Genomic DNA, 22,737 nt, shown 5'->3' on the forward strand with positions numbered 1-22,737 from the left:
CAGATACCAGGATGGATTCAGGGCACAGGCCACAACTATTGCCACAAGGTGCGGGGCTGGGCAGCGCTGTTTGCTTTATTTCCTACTGTCCTGTACCAAGTGTTTTAGTGAGTCTAGTATGGGTTAGAGCTCTCCTCATACAAACCATGTCTTGAGGTAGGTAGTCCTTTGCTCAAATCTGGGATTCAGTTTGCTGTTCTCAACCCCCTCATCCTCTCTGGCACCAGGAGGCAGAGGATTCCAGAGGAGTGACTTTAGTCTGTAATGTGCGCGGTAGGTGAATAGCCCACGCCTTCCTGGCCCTGGAGCTTTGGATGGCTCTGGGAACCAGCTCTTTTGATCTTTTAACCACACTAGACACCAGCTGGAAGCATAGCAGCAAACTAAATAGTTGTACAGATTGCTGGTGTTATTTTGTCTAACTTATGCTCTGTTTAACACACCATCAGACTTCTCCAAGTTGGCCCAAGTAGTCCAGGAATTCCTCACTGTTCCTCAACCTATTTACCTTTGCGGGTCACATATGCATGTGTGTTGCGTGGGTTGCCACCCACACAATTTATACTACCTGTATGACACTGAGGCTGTCACATGCGCCATAGCTGTTTGTTGATTGGGCTGAGAACCACTGCCACGCCCTTAAAGATGTGGGCAAAAATTTGAAAGGGGCAGTGAACAAAGAGCTGGTAGGCTCTGAGTTGCCCTGGTTGGCGAACAGAAAAAAGAAAAACCCTTCCCCATTCCCTACCAGAAGAATTGCCCCTGTATTCCTCTAGCATTCACTCCCTCCTGTTCACCATCCACCTGGTATTAAGTTTCCCACTGGTTGAGTGTGGCGGGCAGTGTTATTTTTTCAGTGGTGTGTTTATTTTTCCCCCTTTTTCATTTTTTTTTTGTACTTTAATAATCTATTACTAATTTATTCTGACTAGCTGCAACCAGGCAGTATCTTGTACATTCACAATTTGTAAAAATCCCACCACATCTGAGGAAGTTGAAATGTCTCCTCAGAATATATCCTCAACAAATCTTCTATTTTCTATCTTTAAACAAGAGAGCTTTGAAAACTATGAGAGAAAATGCTTCTGAACTACAATTGGTATTCTAACTGCATTTTCCTTTGTTTTAAATAGCTTCAGTACCAGTGGGATCTAAAGAACAGTAAAGGAAGAGTTACAGTGGTACAAGATACACCAGAAATACTGCGTGTTAAAGAAAACCAGAAGAATTTCAGCTCGGTATGCTTATTTAATACATTTTCAAGGCTAACTCAAACAATTTCCTTTTGATGTTTTGAAAACACATTTTAAATCTTTTCTTGCATACACTGATGTCCATGGGCAACCTTTACTGACTCAGCAGAGCGCCTTTCACTTCAAATTAAGCATGTACATAAGAGTTTGCAGCATCAAGTCTTGAGTGTTTCATGCTAACTTGATGCTTACTGTATTTGGCTGATTTTTAATATCTACTCGTAGGGGAATTCTGCAGGACTGCATTCTGCAGAAAATGGCAGGGGAGCTGCCTGAGGGCCGAGGGCCAGAAATGGGTGGTTTCAATGTGTGGGGGGGATTGCTGTCCCCCAAACAGAGGTAAGGCATGGGGGCAGCGCATGGGGTTACATGCCATTGCCCCTCCTCATTTTTGCAAGCACAGAGCCACTTAGCAGAATGAGGCTGCACTTAGGGGTTCAATTTACTTTGCAGCTGGATCCTATTGCCAGTCTGGCTCCCCTTCTGTGTGCTGGGAGTCTTCCTGGGTCTGGGCAAGGGCATGTGTATGGGAGAACTGTGGGAAGGAAGGAAGGATAAGGGGAGGAGGCTGTGGGGAAGGAAGGGAGGTTAAATAGGGCCAGGGGAGGGGGATGAGGCGGGGACAAGATGGAGAAGCAAAGTGGACAAGGGCACTGCAGGGTGGGGCAGCAGGAGCCTGCCATGCAGCACCTCTGTCATAGCAGCTGGGACTCCCCCATTAAACAGGCCCATCAAACCCTCACCCCAGCAAAGCTCCATCCCCCTTACATCTGGCTGCCCCCACGATGAGCCTCCCTCGCTGCACTGAGCCCCAGCCAGCTGGACCTTGACCCTCCCCCGATCCACTGCACTGAGACCCCCACCCCCACTGAGCCCCAGATGCTTTCCCCTAAATCCCCCGCAGAGCACCATTGTCCCTGCACCTGGAATCCTCCTAGGAGCCGCTGTGCATCCCACTCCCTCACGGAGTTGCCTGCACCCAAACTGCCCCACACAGAAACCTCTCACGCCACCGCTGAGCCCCTCCACTCTTGGATGCTGCTGGACTGAGCTTGCTCGCTCACCCCAGTGCACCTGGCACAGAGAGGCAGAGCGTTTCTGGGGTAGGTTTGGCACTTGCACTTTGCCACGGTTGGGTGCAGCCTCACTGGAGGTGGTGGGGGCTTTTGGGTGAACTCCCACGTCAGTGCAGCCAGTGACCTGTGCTCCCCACTGCCATGTTAACGCCACATTTACATATTGACAAAATTAGCAGAACTTTCAAATATTGTGCACATACTTTTTAGTTTTTGCTGCAGAATTCCCTCTGAGTAACTACCTCTCCCGTCTCCAGCTGCCTGCCCAAGCGTCTTACTCCCTTCCTTTTCTGCTGTAGTTAATCCATCCTATGTGGAGTAGTATCATTCGTGTTAACACTTCTTTTGTCATGTGGCCACCTAGTGCTGGGAGCTTGTGCTATAACAATCTTAATGTGACGCAAATGTCGCCTTTTAACAGTAAATGAACTACGGCTGTCCTGACTTGTTGTACATTGCACCTGACTTTTCTCAAGAATTAAGCATTTTCCTTGTGTCATGTTCACGTTAGTCACATTGCACAGCTAACAACAGAAGTCTGTCCACATTCTGGAGAGTGACACAGTTCCGTCTTAAAGTAAATGCTGCAAAATGGATTACTGTTTTCCACAAAAATGATCCAAATCCTTCATTTCCACAAAGGCCACTGCTTATAATAGGAGAGGCTTTTCAAGGTAGGCGAAGTAAGGTTTGCTGACCTTATTTTGTACCAGCTACGGCTAGAGCTCAGAATTGACTCTGAGCCTGTACTTTTGTATATTAGTTTGGCTCATCCGCTTTCAGATGTTTCATAGTCACTCTCCAGGAGAGACACGTGTGTTTTCTGGGCTTAACTTTGTTATCTTGGTTCTGAATATTAAGATTTTATATAAAGAAGACATTGGAACAGGAACAGCTATTGAAAAGACACCTGAGATGCAGAGAATTAAACGAACCCAGGACGCAATTAGCACGGTACAAAGCAATGGATTTCTAACACTCTACCTGTGCTAATACAACTCAGTAAATTTCCTCTTCCTCACTTGTTTCCTTACATAGTGCTAACAGCAGTTTTGGAATTACCTGTGAAATTAAGGGGCACCTTCGGGTCTTTGCCTATTACCATTTATCAAAAAACAGCCTCCTAACAAACTTTAATAAGATTTATTTTCTTCAGTATTTGTGATAGCTCTTTCTAGGAAAATCTTTCTAATGATTAACAATTGGCTAATTATAACCCTTTCCTAAAACATGGAAGCTCTCTCTCTCCAAACATGTAATTTAACACATATTTAATTTTACTTTTCATAAAAGTTTTAATATTCCAAAGTAGGACTACAGATTTATTTATGCATGTTGGGATAAGCCACTGTAAGTATTTAGCCTGCATATAGTTTATTCTTTGAATGACGATGTCATACTAGGGCAAGTGATACTAAAGCTTCACTCTTTATTCAAATGTTTGCTTGATGATGGTGGGAGAAATTTGTTCTTGAGGAATGTCTTTTATTTTGCATCTTGTGAAAAAAAGGAAACAAAACTAATTCTTTTTTCATTTGACTCTTGTATGCACCTTTCACCCATGTTGGATAGGATATGTTTCATAAATCCAAACTTGAACACCTACATTCATATAGAAAGCAAGTTCCAAGGTTACAGATCCATTGCAGGATATTTAGATTTAGGTTAAAAATGGTTTAAATCCACAATATTAAACTGAGCAATTAAACTCTATCTGAGATTCCCTCTGCCTATAGCTTTACTGGGAAAAGGACTGGACAGCTTTAAAAGCTGAGACCTGCTTTTAAACTGGATTGCTGTTTTGGTCAAAGGGGCAAAGACATAAAAAAATGGGATCTGCAGGTTCTCAGACCTTTGGAAATCAGGCTAATTCTTCTTTGGGTAGCTAAGTATGGATTGAGGTGCCTAACTTTAGGCACTCTAAGTGAAGATTTTCAAGTGACTAGCAGTTTCATTTTTGGTGCCTAAGTAAGACAATTCAAATTACTTCCAACATTTAAAAGTTCTGTGATCAGCAGTTTCAAAATAACATGTCCTGTTTGGATACTAAAATCTTGGGCTCAGATTTGGCGTTTTACTTTAAGAGGCTAAGATTGTCTGTTGCCTTCTTTCTGGGTTCCATATTTGATTGATTGGTTTTTTGTTGTCATGGCAACTCTGGCTTTTTTAAAGACTTGGGTGCCCAAACATTCAACCCTCTGCTGCATTTATTCCATTAGAATTTATTGAAATTTGGGTCCCAGAAGGAGACAACTTCCTATGAAGGAAACATTAAAAACATTTATGGACAACAGTACTTTAATGAATATGCTTATTTCAAAGATGATCGTTTCACTTATGGCAAAATCAGCTCCCCAGAGAAAAAGAATGCCATGTCTGAACACATTGCATCACCTAGCCTGTTCTCTAATTAATAGCATCATGTGTATAACAATTATTTGCGGACTGATTTCTCTTGATTATCCGAAGTGAAGCTATAAAAGGCAAATATTTTGTTTATCTTGAAAAGATCAAACTGTTCAAATGCATTTTGAAAATGTCGTAGGGCTAGGGTGGACACATGCTGGTCAGTGACAGGTATTTTTAATTACAGTGAACTGGGAGATATATGCTTCCATTCTCCCTGCATTATAGGCAAACAGTTTATATGCACTGAGCTGGCTTTAGACAACTTGATAATGTAGATTAGTTTTGGCAGAATTATCCTTGAAGACTGTCCTTCCACATGGGTGTCTGTAATACTTTCAGTTTCAGTAAGTTTTAAATGATCTGTTTCTATGTTCTATCATGTGATTGGTTACCATATGCATATGTTTAATGTGCTCTAAGTATTTTTGTTTTTTGAATGTCTGTGACTTTGCAGATTAAATATAAGGAAAGTATTGGAAAAGGAATTCCAGTTTCTGACCTTCCAGAAGTGAAACGTGTCAAGGAGACACAGAAGTACATTAGCTCGGTAGTGGCTGATATTTTCTGCATTCATTTGTGTGACCTGCACGGTCATAACATGATGCTTGCATTACTAAACAGGCCTCCTTTCCCTTTAATGTATGCTGTTGTTTCCAACTACGGCTTCCAGTTTGGTATTTTCTTTGCAGAGCTCAAGCTTTCACCTCCATTAGCAACTGAGCCACTTTGCAGATTTAATTCTCAATATGTGGTTAAGATTAAAAAAATGGTCAGTTTCTTAAACAATTTTGCAGAGTTGTGAATGGTTGGCAGGAAATCTCACTAAAAGTATCTGGAACCATATTAATAGTCACAAAATCCAGGTCTGAGTATAAACAGCATCTTGGCCTTCTCTGTTCCTAGATAAGTGTAGCCGTTTAAAGAGCCACTGACTTTTGGGTGAGAATCAGCTTAACTTCAGTGGGAGCATTGCATGTAGACTCATGAGCAGATGTGGTCCTTTGCTTACTGGTACCTCAGATGTTCAATATAAGAGAATTTTCTTGAGTGATGGCAATGCCCTTGTAAGTGAGTGTAAGTAACATCCAAGTGATAACTTTTCCTTTCCTCTCCTCCATCTCACCTTTTCTGTCTGAGCTCCTTCTCATACTAATTGGTTTTTACAGTTCAGTTTTGTATAATCTGGTTGTACAGTATACTCAAACTACAGTGCCCTTTGCTAATCTTGGATTTACATAATTTGCTTTCTCATGCTTTGAGTGACTTAGTTACCATATATTTATTGTAATCCATTTCTGGTTTTGGTGGTATACTAAAGGCATATAAGGCAGTATGTACATGCATTTTAATGATTTATAAGTTACATCTCCAACATAATTTAGTTCTTGGTTCTTAGGATCAGAATTTGGACTGAGACATTTTATATGCCCTTCCTTTGATGAAAATGCAACCAATTTTTCGATCAAATAATTACAAATGAAGACAAAGTTAACAGTATGAGAGCTAAAATTCAGATGTACTTTCTCATCAGAAAATTAAAATAAAATGGAGGCATTTGAATATTATTAATAGTTAGACACAGAGATAGGGTAAAACTTGGAAGGGAACTTCTTGTGAAGTGGAGCTATACTGCTAGGTCTCTATCTAGTGCTTTCAAAATGCTACACACCTCTAAGAATTGTTAGGTCATATGTTATCACCATAACAAAATCTTTCTCTCTCTGAAACATGGGCATTTTCAAAAACAAATACATTTTTTAAACAATTTGCAATAGTTTTATCCCCAAAATTAGCTATATATTTAAACACGTATGTAACTTTAAATGAGTAAACCTATTCCTGACAGTGTTTGTGTACTTAAAATTAGATGTCTGTACCACTATCTTAAAAACACAGACCTGCAACCTCAAAGAAAATGTGCACATATTTACATGTGATCCAAAAGATTTAACTAACCAGCTCTCTATGCTTTAGTTAGGTTTCTGTGAAAAGTGAGCAGCCTTCTTATCACATCTCTGGATGCTTATGTTCTGCAGGTGTTGTACAAAGAGGACCTCGGGACAGGAATCCCAACACCTATCACTCCAGAGATAGAGAGAGTCAGACGCAATCAAGAACACATTAGCTCGGTATTTCTCAGAGAAATAAAATAACATCCTTTTGTGATAACATCCTAACAACCATTCTGTGTTTCTTGAGTGATTTAGAAAACTACCAACATGAAATATTTAACTCCTTTCCTTTCCTTTAAACCTTTTGAATGATTTACAGTTTTACATGCATTAGGAAACAAATGCAAGGTCAGCAGAGAAATTAACATGGCATGTTCTCTCAGCATGTTTAATTTTAACTCACCAGCTTCTGCATCATTGGTATTAATGTAGTGATAGAATAATCAACCAGCGTGTACTTGTCTTTAGTATTCACCTTGAAACGAAGTGAGGAGTAGTTACTACTACTGCTAAACACTACTCACCACATAGCCAGATTCAATAACCTTGCCTAGGTTGAATACTTTTTTTGGATACTTTCATGTACCTCACAGGTGTTGTACAAGGAGGGCTTGGGAACTGGGATCCCAACACCTGTCACTCCAGAGATGGAGAGAGTCAAACGCAATCAAGAGATCGTTAGCTCGGTATTTCCAAAAGAAAAAACTATCCCATTAATTCCTCTGTTAACTCCTCCACATTAAATTTCTTCCTTTAACCCCTCACAGGGCTTTGAAGCACAGCCCTTTTTAAAAAACTGAACCACTAAACATGTCACCATCCTAGTACAGTATTTATAATTTTCCATCCCAGTCTAACTTAGTTGTTATAACCAGTTCCTTTTGTGAACGTGTAACCCTATTTACCCTACCACATTTCCTTAGATTTCCTGCCCCTGGAAAACATGGGATGTTCAGAGTGTATTCCCCTTTCCTTCTTCAATAACATGGTAGATGTTGCTAACAGCCTTTGGCATCCCCATGTTAGTGCAGTGCAAATGTAAAATAAAACCTAACTTTTTTAAAAAAACAATAGAATGTAATTGGAACATGACACATCTTTGTTGTTGTTGTTGTTGTTGTTGCTGTGTTAGATTCTTTTCTTGTATTCTGCAGGTCTTTGTAAGTAGAACCTGGGGAAGCCTTCCTGTAGTCCCAGAGAGGAATAGAATTACATACATAATGAAGATGTAGTATGGTATTCTCAGTCCCCTAGGTTAAACTCTTCTGGTCCTACTACATTCCATTGGAATTCCCATCTACAATTCATGAGTTTTAAGTCTTGATCCTTTTTATATGATAATTAACTATTTGTGCTCCTCTTTATATGAGGGGAGATTTGAATTTATTTTGCCTCATTTTGTACCTATTCAAACACCAGTTTGAAATTTTGTCCTGACTTCAGATTCTTACACTGTTGAGAATATAATGTAGTTATACTTCTAGTACTTAGAACAAGCTCCTTTGATAGCCATTAAAATCAATGAACTCACTCCAGATTTACAGTGAAGCAAATGAAATCACAGTCTTGCCCTACTTGTGCCATCTTAGTTCCTGATGCATTTCTTATTGATGAGAATTGTGAGTACATAGCTGAGGTCACAGCAACCGTGTAATCATCAATATTAGCTAATTTTTCCTTTAACATGGCCTACTTTTGGGGGGGGGGTAGAACTGAGACAGAAAAATTATATTCTTCACACTTAACATGTACATGATGTTAAGTGGAAATTTGTTGACTTGTCTTTTATTATTATTAATTATTATTATGATTATTATGATTATTATGATTATTATTTTTACACTTCCTTGTTGCCACACAGGTGTTGTACAAGGAGGGGTTGGGGACTGGGATCCCAACACCTGTCACTCTAGAAATGGAGAGAGTAAAACACAATCAAGAGATCGTTAGCTCGGTATTTTTTAAAATAGAGAGCTGCTACCTTTAACTCCATGTATAAAAGTTCCATCCTCTTCCTTTCCTAAAACCAATTTATACAAATCATCCTCTTTCCACTCTTTCCAATTTTCAGCGTCTGTTGCTTGCTTTTTGAATACTTTTTAGGAGTTATATAATACTGCGGCTCTGCTAACCATCTTTTCTGCCCCACTATTTTCCAAACTCTATTTTACTTCAAAATAGTTTTAGCTTTTTTAAAAAATTCTTCAAATAGTACTAAGCTTTTTTCACTTACCTCAATTGTTTTCCTTCTGTAGTGCACGTATATGTTATGGCATTTTTGCAAGTCTAAAGAATGCCATCAGACTTGATCACAATTCCTGTGTATAACACTGATCTTAAATAGCTTATTTATTAACATATCCTGCTTTTTTGGTGTACGGGGTATTTTGCGGACATAAAAATTGTATTCCTTACGCTCAACACTTACCCCCATCAGGTGGAGTATTATTGATCATTTTTTATAAATTAACACATCCTTGTTACTCCACAGGTGTTGTACAAAGAGAACCTGGGGACAGGCACTCCCACTCCTGTCACTCCAGAGATAGAAAGAGTCAGACGCAATCAAGAAAACTTTAGCTCGGTATTCTTCCGAATTAAAAATTTCCTTTAACTCATTTTTAATTTTTTAACCTTTCTCAAAAAAAAAAAACAAAACCCCAAACCTTCACTACTATCCTTTCCCTCTAATCAACTGATACAGATAAAACCTTCCTTTCCCGATCTTTTCCTTCAGTTTTCAGTCTTTGGCATCTTATTCCTATGTTTTGATTTAGATAATCCTAAACCTTTTGAGCTATTTTCTTAATAACAAAATTTTTGTTAATCACCTCGATCCTTGATTTTTTTTTTCTGGTTTAATGCACATAACCATTAAGACATGTGTGGCCAGCCCCGCAGCTGATATAAATCTGTATAATTGCAACTTAACCAGGACTGTTGGAAGTCTGTCTCAGTATTTTGGCAAGGGCTAAAGAAGCATTTAGTCAGTAGTTAGGAGAAGACTGGTTCTTTTCTGTCATGTCAGATGCCTTTTGTCCCATCTGTACTTATCCCCCACAATGCAAGGGAGCATTCCCTCTATTTTTTTCCATTCATGGGTGGAATAAATTTTGTTATGTGCACCAAGGCATATGCAGATAGATATGCACCACCCGTAGAAACATGCTCCCCACTGTGGGCGCTGTGCTGCTCAGATGGGTGGCACCTGAATCTCTCCAGGGTGGCCGCACAAGAACTCAGCTTACAGGGACATGGGTGCAAGGACCCTTAAGTTGAATCCTAACCTGTGTAAACTGGCATATCTTCCTTTGAAGCGCTGGTCCTACGGGTCAGAACTGTCAGCAGAGATGCATTTCTCAGAGAGAGAGAGAAATTTCACAGCCAGACAGCACTAAGTATTTTCTCTAGCACCATTCGTAAATGCATTCCTTCTGATGCAATCCCTATGCCCTTTTCAAAACTAGGTGGCAAGATTCCCTAATTTTAATTCTGGCCACTATTTCATTGAATTTTTGATGACTCCTCATTACTACCTGAGTTGTTATACAAATAGAATTTAGGGAAGGTACATAAATGTCTCTCTTTCCAGAAGCACAGTCAAACAAATGCTATTTCATTTTTTCTGAAAAATCCCTTCATTTCATTTTAAGCAACATTATGACCTTTAAAATAGTCTTCAGTCCTAGATATTTCATGTGACCACAGATAAAAAAGACAGCTTTTTCATCACAAATGATCACACTGTTATCACTACAGCTCTACAGCTTTTCTTTCATTCACCTTGCTTTCAGTTCTGTGTGCCTGTGGAAAAAAAATTGAATTCCTTACATTTATCCTTTTCTGTCAGCATGTGAGATATTATTGATGCTTGGTTTTTGTTTTTCTTTTTTAATGGGAATGGGGTATTTCCATGTTACTCCACAGGTGTTGTACAAAGAGAACCTGGGGACAGGAACCCCAACACCTATCACTCCAGAGATGGAGAGAGTCAAACGCAATCAAGAACACATTAGCTCGGTATTTTTGAAAAGATGAAAATTCCCTTTATCTCCATTTCAAATGCACTTTTTAACCTTAATAAAGAGAACAATCCCCCTACACCCTACCCCCTCAATGTAATTTATTTATACCAAAGCAACCATCCTCTTTCCATCATTTTACTGCAGTTTTCCAGTGAGTCATACTTATTTATTCTTTTTCCTAACTTTACCATTTGAATATGCCTCAACCATGTTAACTACTTTGCCCCTTTTTCCAGCCTCATTTTTGGTCTTTTATAATGTTTGATATTTTTTTTTAAAAGTCTCTCTTGCATCTGTCACTATACAAGGAAAATGGGTCTGAATTGCCAATAGAAGGTAGTCATAAATCTTTCTCATGTAATCAGATGAAGTGTTTTCTCCCTGTTTGCCAAGAAAACCATTCTCTGGTGTATTCAATACATACTTATGGCGAGACATTAGAATGATCAGGTCTTGAACCCATACTCCTTGTGAACCACAACAGCCATAGCATTCTGCTGGGGGTTTGGGGCACAGAAAAACAGACAGAATAGAATTAATACCAGACATTATGTGGCACATTCCTAATTGTTTTTTTTTTTTGAATGCTTCATTACCACACAGGTGTTGTACAAAGAGAACTTGGGGACTGGAACCCCCATACCTGTCACTCCAGAGACTGAGCGGGTCAAACGCAATCAAGAAAACTTTAGCTCGGTATTGCTGATAAGCAAAAAGTTCTCTTTAACTTTGTTTCAAAAAGAGCTTTTTTTTTTTAAACAAATAACACTAATCTCCCACTCTTTTAACCTATTTTGTTTTGATGGTTTTTGCTTTTTCAAGCATTTATAATGCCACCTTTCTAATCTGGAGAACTTATAACCATTTGTCTTGTCCCTTTTCAATCTTTATTTTCTCTGAAATGTTTTCATTATATTTTTAACAACACCCATTTTTGTAACAACCTCAACTACTGCTTTTTTTGTGATCTTGTTAAAACATAGAATTTGTTCAAATCATTCTTTGGGTGTAAAAAGCAATGTTAGATTTGTATTTCCTCAGATGTAGTCTTTTAAAAGTGTAGCACCAAAGTCTACCAGCAAGAAAAGATAGAACAGGTCGTAGGCTTCCAACTTGTCATCATATAAGAGTGCTATTTATGACTGCTTTCTTTGGCTGCTTTCTTATGTCTCACAGGTGTTGTACAAAGAAAATATAGGGAAAGCTACCCCAACACCAGTCACTCCAGAGATGGAGAGAGTCAAACGCAATCAAGAAACCATTAGCTCGGTATTTTTTGGCAGGAAAAATATTCTTTTAAACATCTGAACTTTTTAATGTAACACTGGTGTTTTTAGCAATCCATGCTTTCTAACTTTAAAATTGATGTGAATTCAGTGAATGGCATATAATTCCTACCTTTTATAAATAAGCTACAGAGCCACACCTTTAATGCTTTGATACTCGGCTTTTGTTAGAGCAACAGTTTAATCGTTTTTCAACAGTGTTTATTTTTTCTTTTGTTTTGTTTTTTAACCCTTCCTTATTCTACTAGGTTATTTTGTTTTCATATACTGCTGATTCTCTCAGGGAGCCATTCCTGCAGCCAAATTAGGTTAAACACAAAAAATTGATTTTATTGGGAACAGGAATGAGCACCCCCAAAGTAACCCTTTCTAAATGTGATAATTCAGAAGTTTTCATGTTTCACTGTCATTGCTTTTTTAATGATTTTGGCTACTCCTTTATACCATGTAGGTTTTGTACAAAGAGCATGTGGGGAAGGCGACCCCAACACCAGTCACTCCAGAGATGGAGAGAGTCAAACGCAATCAAGAACACATTAGCTCGGTACCTATAAAAGGAACAGTCCCTCCTTCTCCCTGCACCTATTTCTTTTTTAATAAAATAACACTAGCACATTTCAGAAAAAACTTTTTAGCTTTAAACATTAGTTATGGCTCTGTTTGTATAATTTCTTTTGCTTCTAAAAATCAACCTTGCTTTAGTGTTAACAGGCCGCTCCTGGAATTTAAGATTGTTTCATAACCTAGCCTGGTGACTGGAGGGCTCTATCCAGATATTAAGAGAATCTGTGGCTGCTGCCCTATAAGATCTCAACAGCACTTCCCTCCCTATTGTTCTGCTGAATCTGGTTGGGAACTTACCTGGTGACATAGTCATAGACTTCTGTGGACATTGGAAGCAGTTGATGATATGAAGAAAACACTCAGATCAGACATTAGAACTTGATCCCGTTCACATTAGAATTAGGGACCCTTTCTCTTGTCATAACTGGAACTACACACCTGTAAAAGCTGTTGCTTTTATACAACAGTCAAGGCATGGGAAAGATGCGGTGATACTAACAGAACATCTTCCCTGGAGTCAGTATTTAATTTGGCTGAACTAAACATCCCTGACTGACAGCTTCAAAATGGAGCCAGGGAGAAGAGTCCTCCCCAGATGGTGAAGAAAGTAGGAGGAAGGGAGGTCTTCACCAGGAAAGCTCCCACACCCCCAGTGATCATTCTTCAGCAGTTGTAGAAAACTTGTCAATAGAGTCTCACTTGGGTTGGTGCTTAGATTATAATGAGAACAGAAAACCCGCTTGCCAACTGACCCTCTTCCAGCAATTCTCCCTGCCCCACAACCCCTAATCTTAAGGTTTGCATAATAGATGAAAGCAGTGACATGGGATGCATGGGACTTAGGGACTCAGTTTTCATGTCTCCTGGACAACCTCTTTCTTGCATAGGTTTGCCTGTGCATCCTGTGGTACCATCACTACTTGCAGCTGGATAGAGCCCTTCTGTTTTAATATGAAATCATCTTTCATAACTTTTTCCCAGGTTTTTTCCTTGCTCTTACACATCCTTCCCTTTTTTATGTTTGGCATATGCATAGTGCCGTGCACGATAACAAGTCATGATTTTTAAAAATTTGATAAGTAACTTGTTTTTTCTGGATACGTCTTTTGTATCCCATAGGTATTATACAAAGAAAACTTGGGGCGAGCAACCCCAACACCTGTCACTCCAGAGATGGAGAGAGTCAAACGCAATCAAGAAAACATTAGCTCGGTATTGTCTTGAGAAAATAAAATGTGATGTGAGAGTGTATTTTTTTCAAAATACCTTTCATCTGACCAATTTTTTTTCTCATCCACATTTCAATGTAATTTTATTGGCTTTTTAAATTACACACACTGAGTTTAACATGTATTTTTTGGAAGGATTTTTTTTTCCTATTAACACAATGAAATTTTACTACTACAAAAGTAATAGTTTAACAAAATGCACTTGTACATTTTTTGTGTGATTTTTGGATACCTCTTTGTAATCTGTAGGTTGTGTACAAAGAAAACTTAGGGAAAGCAACTCCGACACCTGTAACTCCAGAGATGGAGAGAGTCAAACGGAATCAAGAAAACATTAGCTTGGTATTGAAAGGAACAACCTTATATTAAAAAAATAACAAGCCTGAAAATTTTTGTTTGCTTCTAATTTTACCCCAATTTTCTCAACTTTCCTTTTGAAAGAATTTTAATTTTTGCTTTATTGGATAACTTTTTAACTGCTTTATTTCCTGCAATCCTTATAGCCATGCAGTGAAGAGTATGGTTAAACAATAACACCATTTACATGATGATGCATCAACAATTGTTCAGTCTTTGACTTCTGGACACTTTTTTTTGTATGTGTGTCTGCTATAGGTGTTGTACAAAGAGCACATGGGAAAAGGAACTCCGACACCTATCACTCCAGAGATGGAGAGAGCTAAACGCAATCAAGAAAACATTAGCTCGGTATTTGCTAGGACAAATGAGATACAAAATAACATTTTTTTTTAACATTATAAATTATTTAGTCCTTTTCTCATTCAACTTAAAACAGCTAAAAATTAACTGCCTTACATATGTTTTGAAGTTTTAAAATAACGCTTAATTCCTGGAGTTTTACACTGTTTTAACTGGTTCTCTGAGTGCCTCTGATGCTTTGTTTTAGGCTGTTTAAATAACTATTTTACTTCAAATAACAAATTTAATCATCTAAATTCTTGGTACTAGCCTTTGTGTCTAAAGAACTTATACAGTATGCTATTCGTAAGCAACAGTCCTGGGTAATAAGTATAAAATACTTTGCTGATAGTAGCTTGTAGTCTACGTAAAATTCCTGCATGTAGTAACACAGAGAGAGAGAGAGAGAGAGAGCTGTTACTCAGTCTTGGCATGCCCTCAGGGGCCAGTGCATGCAAATACTTTCACTGCTCTGAGCAGACGTACCCATATGGGCCTCCTCACCACACTATTTACAATCCTAACATAGCAAATACTCAAGGGAGTATGAGCTTGCAGTCTTAGCTTGCAAGTAAAAGCAGAGGCTGAGATTAGGCCTCCGGGAAGTCCCACGCACATACAAAATGTAATGTCTGGTCTGGCTATGGTCTGATGAAGTGGGTCTGTCCCGCGAAAGCTCACCTAATAAACCATTTTGCTAGTCTTTAAAGTGCTACTTGACGGCTTTTTTATTACGAAATTTAATGTATCACAAGGCGCAGCTAGGCCTAATTTAGTTCTCCATCACACACTGCTAACGCTATGCAGTCAATGCGTTGCATGTCACTAAATGAGCCCAGCTTATGTCTTAAACTAGTCTAAATTGCTGCATTAGCCTTACTTACTAGGACAGCAAAGTTTTTGGCACGCATCCAACATAATTAAATAGGATTGCCTCACTACTTGGCTCTCAAAAGTCTTTTAACGTCACAGGCCTTTTACATAGGCAAAAGCAAATTTGAGGCACAGTCTAATACGATGGTGCACTAACTAAACAAGCTGGGTAGTGGGTGGGGGGGGGGGGAAACTCGCCCGCAGGGCTGCATCCCCCCCCCCCGCCCCGTCATGCCTGTGCTAAATATTTCTGTGAAGTCAGCTGTAGCTGTATAAACTACATTCACGCCTGCTTTGCATTTGTTAGGTCCTCTATTCAGATAGTTTCCGGAAACAGGTACAAGGCAGAGCCGCCTATGTGTTGGACACTCCTGAAATGCGGCGTGTACGAGAGACCCAGCGCCATATCTCCACTGTAAGAATGTGTTTTTTTTTGTTTTTTTGAGCTGGTTGGCAAATGATGTACTAAAACGTTAATTCCATTTTTTGTGAGCCTTGCTAAGGGCAGTGGGTCTGAGCTTCTGTGCAGCCTACTGCTTGTGGGCTGCAACTAGCTTGCAGGTGGGCTCAGGAATTGCCCCCGCCCCCCCCCAAAAAAAACAAAACCAGTTCTGTCCCACCATTGGGCGGGGTGTGTATGTGTGCGCACGCGCATGGTTATGCACTGGTGTTTCAGGTCCATGCCTTTGCTGGGTAGTTGGCGCGCCAGCACAGGCTTCCTGCTCTTTCTCGCGCTCTCTGTGTGTGTGTGAGGGGGAATGTTGCCGGGGGGGGGGGGGGGGGGGGTGTCCCACACCTCTAGCCTCCTTATGCACTGTCCCACTCAGCCAGCCTCCCACTCTGGCCTGGGGGAAGACCTGAATCTCAGTCCTTCAATGCCCCCTCCCCCCCACAAGCCAGCAGCCCCATGGGGCCTGAGGTGGCTCAGAGGCATGCTACATCAGTAAGGCGCGGTGGTTTGGTTTGAGTTTCTGTGGTTTTTTTTTCTTCTCGCGTTTGTGCCCCCCCCCCCCACTGATTTTTTTTATGGGTGTCAGTGACCCCGCCTGACCCCCCCCCCAAAAAACCACATTCCCCACCCATGCCATAAAAACAACGTTGAAACCGTTTGTTTTGAACATAATTTTTGGTTTTACTTTAATTAACACAAAGTTGGGCACACTAACATGATATATGCACACAGCCCTAAATATACATCCACTTCTGGTACAACCATGTAGTTACATTTTATGCTTCGGTAGCCTAATATGGATAATTTAGTATTTAATTTATTTAGAGCTAAGCAAATGCATTTTGTCATCATGGTTGGCTGGCTGGTGGTCTGCAGAAAGATTTGCATCAAGCAGGGCGGGCAAGAAAGTTTGAGATCCACTGGTCTATGGCTATTCTGGTTACCATACTTAAATTTCAAAAGCAGAAGTGAGTTTATTACTTCTAGTCTCCAAAAGGTATACATAGTTAGGATTTCCCTGACTCTTGTATTTCATAACACTGGAGTCCATTGCATATAGCTACTAGCTATTTAAGGAGAAATACCAGTCGTAGCTACAGAGGACTGGACATGTCTATTTTTTCATTGTAGGTGAAATACCATGAAGATTTTGAGAAACACAAAGGTAGCTTCACACCGGTGGTTACTGACCCAATTACTGAGCGTGTGAAAAAGAACATGCAGGACTTCAGTGATATCAACTATAGGGGCATTCAGCGAAGGGTTGTAGAAATGGAGCGAAAACGAGTGGAACAGGATCAAGAGACAATCACAGGTATTCAGCACTCATACCACATGGAAGTACTGAGAGAGCATTTCTTCTGCCCAATGTAAATCTCAACCAGGCCTTGCAAAATTGTCATGAAGCTTTACCATCTGACATACCTTTTCAGAGATTCCAAGAGCACTGTGATCATCTAGGTGGTCTCCTGTATGAGAGGCTAAGGACCTTGCACAAAATAATTCACTAAGGCTATCCTATTGTTTCTCTTTGTATCCTTGAATAGAAACCACACAGCCAAACACCATGCTCAAAACTGCTGGGGTATTTTGAAGGCGGTGTTTCATTCATGGTAATTCACTGACACCCATCTTTAGGATTTTCCTGATTCTTGTATTTCATAATGCTGAAGTCCAGAGATTCCAATGCACATAGCTACTAGCTATTAATTCAAGGTAAGGAGAAAGACCAGTAGTAGCTACAGAGGGCTGGACATGTCTATTTTTTCATTGTAGGTGAAATACCATGAAGATTTTGCGACACACACAAAGGTAGCTTCACACCAGTGGTTCACATGAGGGTTACTGGGAAGAGTTTGAATTAAGCACTTATTTTGAACTCTGGTTCAGTGTAGCCTGCACAGTGTTCAAAGTAAGATGCCTCACAATAAGTTAATTCAGTTTCCACTGTGTAACTGCTTTCGAGCTAGGGCTACAACAGTGTAGCTCTAGGCTGAGAGTATCTTTGAGGAAAAACATCCAATCTTGGTTTAGAAATTGACACTGATACACATACCATAATGAACATTGATAAATAGTTCTCCTCAGTAAAAATACTCACCTTATGTCTAGTCTGAATTTCTCTAGCTTTAACTTCCAGCTGTTGAATCACACCAGTGTTACTTTAAGCTATTTTAGTTACCATTAATTGTTGGGAAGCTCTCTTAAATGGGCACTATTAGCACTCTTGAACCCTACTGTTTGATCTAGGTCTTTCCTACATTTAATATAGGAAGATCATAAAACAAATGAACTCAATATAAATTCATAATTCCTCTCTAAGCACAGGAGAACATTACCTTGAAGATCTTGGAGACATGCTTGACAAATCTGCTACTGTTCAATGGCATAATTTGATAGAGTAATAAGGGAATGGGCCTTGCACAATTATTTGGTCTGTGTTAAGGCCAGAATTGAAAAGTATGGTTTTACTTTCCTTAAAACTTGCCTTATGGCCTTCAAATATACTCAGCTCTAAGAGACAAAATTACTATTGTGTTCCTGTTCCTTGCCTATTAAAGACATAAATGGCCTTCTGGATAGTTGGTAAAAACAGTACATTTCCCTTTCAGGTCTCCGTGTGTGGCGCACTAATCCGGGATCAGTCTTTGACTATGACCCAGCAGAAGACAACATTCAGTCAAGAAGCTTGCACATGATTTCTGGTGTGTCTCACAATAGTGGCTGTTCACCAGTTCTGTTCAACAGTGTTGTGTATTTTTAGGTTAAAAAAAGAACACATCAACTTACTCAATAAGGACTATCCAATGAGGACTGAATTCTGCCAACTGCTTAAGGAATACAACAGAAGATCTTCATGCTGACTTCTGGAAGCACTTTATGAAATATGACTAGGCTTTTCAAACCTGCCTAAGGAACAAACTGCCACAACTGGAACTGCTTTTGAAAACCCAGCCTACATAGCTATATGTCAGTCTAGTTGTACATCTCAGTAACTGGATAAAGTAAACCCTCAAGTTACAGAGGGGTTGTGTCCCTGCAACACCTGCGTAACTCAATTTTTTGCACTTGTTAGGGGGAGAGAGGGACCAGGTGGCTGCCTGGTTCCGGGCTTCCCTGAGTTTGCAGGAGCCAGGAAACTGACCAGACCACCAGGATTGGTCAGTTTCCTGGCTCACAGGGTGGCCAGGAGCTGGGAATCAGGGCAGCCTGGCTCCCATCTCTCCACCACTTGCAGGACCCAGGAAACTGACCAGCACAGGCAAAACTGACATGAGCTGGTCAGTTTCCCAGGTCTCCTAAGCCTGGGGGAACTGGGAACCAGGCAGCAGCCTGGCCCCCCTTCTGCTTGCAGAGCTGGGGAAACTGACCAGAGCAGCAGCCTTGGTCAGTTTCCTGGCTTTAGCCAGGGGAGGGGAACCAGGGGCCGGCTGGCTCCTAGCTTCCACCTACTCCTTGGAGTGACTGCCCTGGTCAGTTTCCCAGCTCTGCAAGTGGAGAGGAGCCAGGCTGCTGCCTAGTTTCCAGCTCCCTTCTGCTCCAGGGACTGGGAAACGTCTATCAAGAGCAGCAGCCAAGAGCTGTCAGGGTTGACAGTCGTGTTAACCCAAGACACCCACAACGTGGTTGTGCCTATCTTGAGGGTTTACTGTAGTTGATATTGCTACGCTTCAGAAAACATTTTATTCAACCTCAAGTAGTTACATATGTATTATGCCTTTAGCACAGATGCATTGGACTGTTTGTATTGCCTACTGCTGGCTTAAATCACTGTATTATAGCTTGCATAGCAATTGCGCTTCTTTCATTACCTAGCTAAAGCAGACTGTGGAGCTGTTAAGTCTTGTTCTTCTCTCCCACCCATTTTCTTCTCTCTCATTTTTAGAGAAAAGTGCAAGCAGTAACAAGAAAATGATTAGCAACCTTGACCCAGATCTGGGGGGGGGGGGGGGGGGGGGGGTTTTCTCTGTGTGTGTGTGTGTAAGTTGGTTTAAGAAGCCATATTGCAAAGTATGGATCTTAGAACTGCCAGTCTAGCAAGACTAACGACACAAAAGCAAGCTGTGTTCTGTTGCCAGTTTCACTAATGTTCATAGATGGCCCGATTAGTTTATTTATCATTTTAGTAACACAGTTGAGCCCATTTTCCTTATTCCAATAAAGTGCAGGTATCACTTGACTACTGTACAGTGTAGTACAGCATGTGCCCTATAAATTGAGGAAGAGCAGTAGGTGCAGCAGGCGCGAATGCTGGAAAACAAAAATAATAAAAAGATTGCCCTGTGTATTTAAAAAAAAACGTTATGCTTTATCATGAATCCCCCCCCGTCGCTTCAGTAGCGCTGCAACTGTATTTGTAGGTGCGTCTCTAAATCTGTGCTCTCTCGCCATTAGAATTGTAGGCAGTAGCAAGAGACTATAAGTAACGTTTGCTTACCAGTCTATGCCTACAATGCTAGATTCGCTCCAGCTTACTCTGTAAACCATAACTGCACGGCTATCAAGTGTAATGCACTGTTACAGGAAAATATGGCCCTTAGTAGCAGCATACCACCATGGTAAACAGGGCCACATGCAGCAAAATGAGGTGTGGTCATTCACTCTATTTTCTGCTTATTCTCTTCCAGTCCAAGCCCAACGTCGCAGCCGGGAGCAATCCCGCTCTGCCAGTGCATTAAGCATCAGCGCCGGGGATGAAAAATCTGAGCATTCAGAGGGTGCTGATCAGCACCTGTCTTATTACAGCAACGGGGGTATCTTCACTACAACTACAACAGGTAGGAAGTAAACACACTTTTAGGATGAAAAATACTTGGGTTTCCCACTCTTTCCTCTAACCTTGCATTTTGTAAGCTAGCACCCTGCATCCTTCAGAGTAGTGCTTCATGTAACCTGCAAATACAGGTCAACAAAACCATGAGACAGGCCTATTCCTACGAGCTAAGGAAATACTCAGTTGTAATGATGGGGCCTTGCCTGGAGAAAGGAAGATGGGACACTTGCTTGCTGCAAGGTCTGATGACTAACTCATCTGTAACTCCCTTATGGCCTTCACATATACTCTGCTCCAAGAGACAAAATTACTGTTGTGCTCCTATTCCTTTCCTATTAAAGACATAAATGGTCTTCGGACTAGTTGGTAAAAACAGCACTGAGACCACTGATAAGGGAGAGTGAAGTCTCTGCACTCCAGCCCTAGCTACATGGCAGGTGGCTTTTCGCACACAGTAGAGCACACAGCGTTAGCCCCTAAAGTTGCAGGTTCATTCCCTCCTGCTGACAACCCAGGTTCAACAGCTTTATGCCTCTTTACCAGGAACCCTTTGTCCCCCAGTCTGTACTTTTCACAGGTCATGTCTCACTGTTTTGCTGTCTTTCTTCTGGCCAGGAAGTGGTACTGATTAGAAGAATGGACTGTGGGAGGGAGCTGCTGCTACACAGCTTACAATGTGGGAATATGAGGTTCAGGATTGAGATGAAGTCTTTGCCCCCTTCTCTTCCAGCCTGCTACAGGAAAGGGATTGTGGGAGGAAAGGGATGAGTGGGATGGGATGTTGAACGCCTACTCTCATCCCTCCGCCTTGGGGAAAAAAAATAGTACTTTAGAGGCAGTTAAAGCAACATATTCTCTTCCCAGCTGTGCAGACTATTTGAATTTGTCTAATCTCTAAAATAGCCTTTGTATTTACTTTACTGGATCATGAGGTTCAAATCTCTGACTCACTTTATATGAAGATGAAAATTTCAATTTATTAAAAAAAAAAAATCTAATGATACATTGTGAAAACCTAACTCCACAATCTTGAGACACGGCTGGGACTTTGAGTTGCTGGAATTTGTTTCATTTAAAATAAACTGATTTTTACCCACTGACGACTTATTCATGTTTAAAAATATTTTGCGTGAAAAGTTCTTAGTACTAGAAGAACCCAGAAGAGGGGCAGGAGAGAGAGAAGTACTCCTTCACATCATTTTCCATCTATACAACTTTTTCTTTTCCAGTGGCTTACAAACAAGCTAAAACTATAGAACTGCCACAACAAAGATCATCTTCTGTTGCCACTCAACTGACAACAGTGTCTTCTGTTCCCTCTCACCCATCAACCGCAGGTGTAAGTAAAATTTACATTGTTGGCAGACAGTCCCAAGCCATTTTTGTTAGCTACAGTATAATTATGGTTGTGAAATTTTCTTTAGCCACTTCTACCTTTTACCCTTCATGGCCATACTAAATGAACAGGCTCAGTTTAATGCTACCGGTTGAACCTCTCCAGACCTGCTCTCTCCCCTCTGGCAACATCTGTAGTACGGCATGATTTCAGTTAGCAGATGTCCACTTATCATGGATGTGCCAAGTTTCTACAGTCTATTGGTTCACAGCCACCTGTCCCCTTTTTCACTGTGCTGTTATTTCACTCTGATTTACCCCTAAATGTCTTAAGTTCCCAGTGAGCAGCGGAAGTAATGGTAATGCTGATAGACAATACTGACCTCCGTGGTAAAGCAAATTCTGATTTGGCTGCGATTTGATCAAGGGTGCCAGACTAGAGAGGTTCAACCTATAATACTATTTATACCCCATATAGCCTTCTATTGGCTTCAGCATCCAAAATCTCAGGAGGTTCGGAGAACAGGTTCAACTTCCCCAAGCTTAACTAGTTTGTCAGATATCGCACAAACGACAGTGGTCTTCATCAATAAGGCTACGTCTACACGTGCAGCCAACATCGAAATAGCTTATTTCGATGTAGCGACATCGAAATAGTCTATTTCGATGAATAACGTCTACACGTCCTCCAGGGCTGGCAACGTCGATGTTCAACTTCGACGTTGCTCAGCCCAACATCGAAATAGGCGCAGCGAGGGAACGTCTACACGTCAAAGTAGCACACATCGAAATAGGGATGCCAGGCACAGCT

At 40.7% G+C, this 22,737-nt stretch overlaps 1 protein-coding gene across 33 annotated transcripts in view; it reads left to right on the forward strand.

Moving 5' to 3' along the window:
* NEB (nebulin) overlaps positions 1–22,737 on the forward strand; it is a 197,563-nt gene that overhangs the window by 172,797 nt on the left and 2,029 nt on the right. For 6 of the 33 annotated variants that reach the window (XM_075001922.1, XM_075001935.1, XM_075001944.1 and 3 more), the window contains 15 exons: positions 1,134–1,238; positions 3,191–3,283; positions 5,193–5,285; positions 6,775–6,867; positions 9,182–9,274; positions 10,618–10,710; positions 11,319–11,411; positions 11,892–11,984; positions 12,453–12,545; positions 14,410–14,502; positions 15,674–15,781; positions 16,949–17,132; positions 18,430–18,522; positions 20,446–20,595; positions 21,821–21,930. In XM_075001922.1, coding sequence (XP_074858023.1) covers positions 1,134–1,238; positions 3,191–3,283; positions 5,193–5,285; positions 6,775–6,867; positions 9,182–9,274; positions 10,618–10,710; positions 11,319–11,411; positions 11,892–11,984; positions 12,453–12,545; positions 14,410–14,502; positions 15,674–15,781; positions 16,949–17,132; positions 18,430–18,522; positions 20,446–20,595; positions 21,821–21,930 — 1,587 coding nt within the window. Of the gene's footprint in view, positions 1–1,133; positions 1,239–2,840; positions 3,004–3,190; positions 3,284–5,192; positions 5,286–6,774; positions 6,868–7,283; positions 7,377–8,551; positions 8,645–9,181; positions 9,275–10,617; positions 10,711–11,318; positions 11,412–11,891; positions 11,985–12,452; positions 12,546–13,684; positions 13,778–14,043; positions 14,137–14,409; positions 14,503–15,673; positions 15,782–16,948; positions 17,133–18,429; positions 18,523–20,445; positions 20,596–21,820; positions 21,931–22,737 lie in introns of those variants that run through there. The other 27 variants (XM_075001928.1, XM_075001943.1, XM_075001930.1 and 24 more) reach the window with 25 other exon arrangements.

Source organism: Carettochelys insculpta, chromosome 8 (genome assembly GCF_033958435.1).
Source record: "Carettochelys insculpta isolate YL-2023 chromosome 8, ASM3395843v1, whole genome shotgun sequence".
Taxonomy (NCBI): Eukaryota; Metazoa; Chordata; order Testudines; family Carettochelyidae; genus Carettochelys; species Carettochelys insculpta.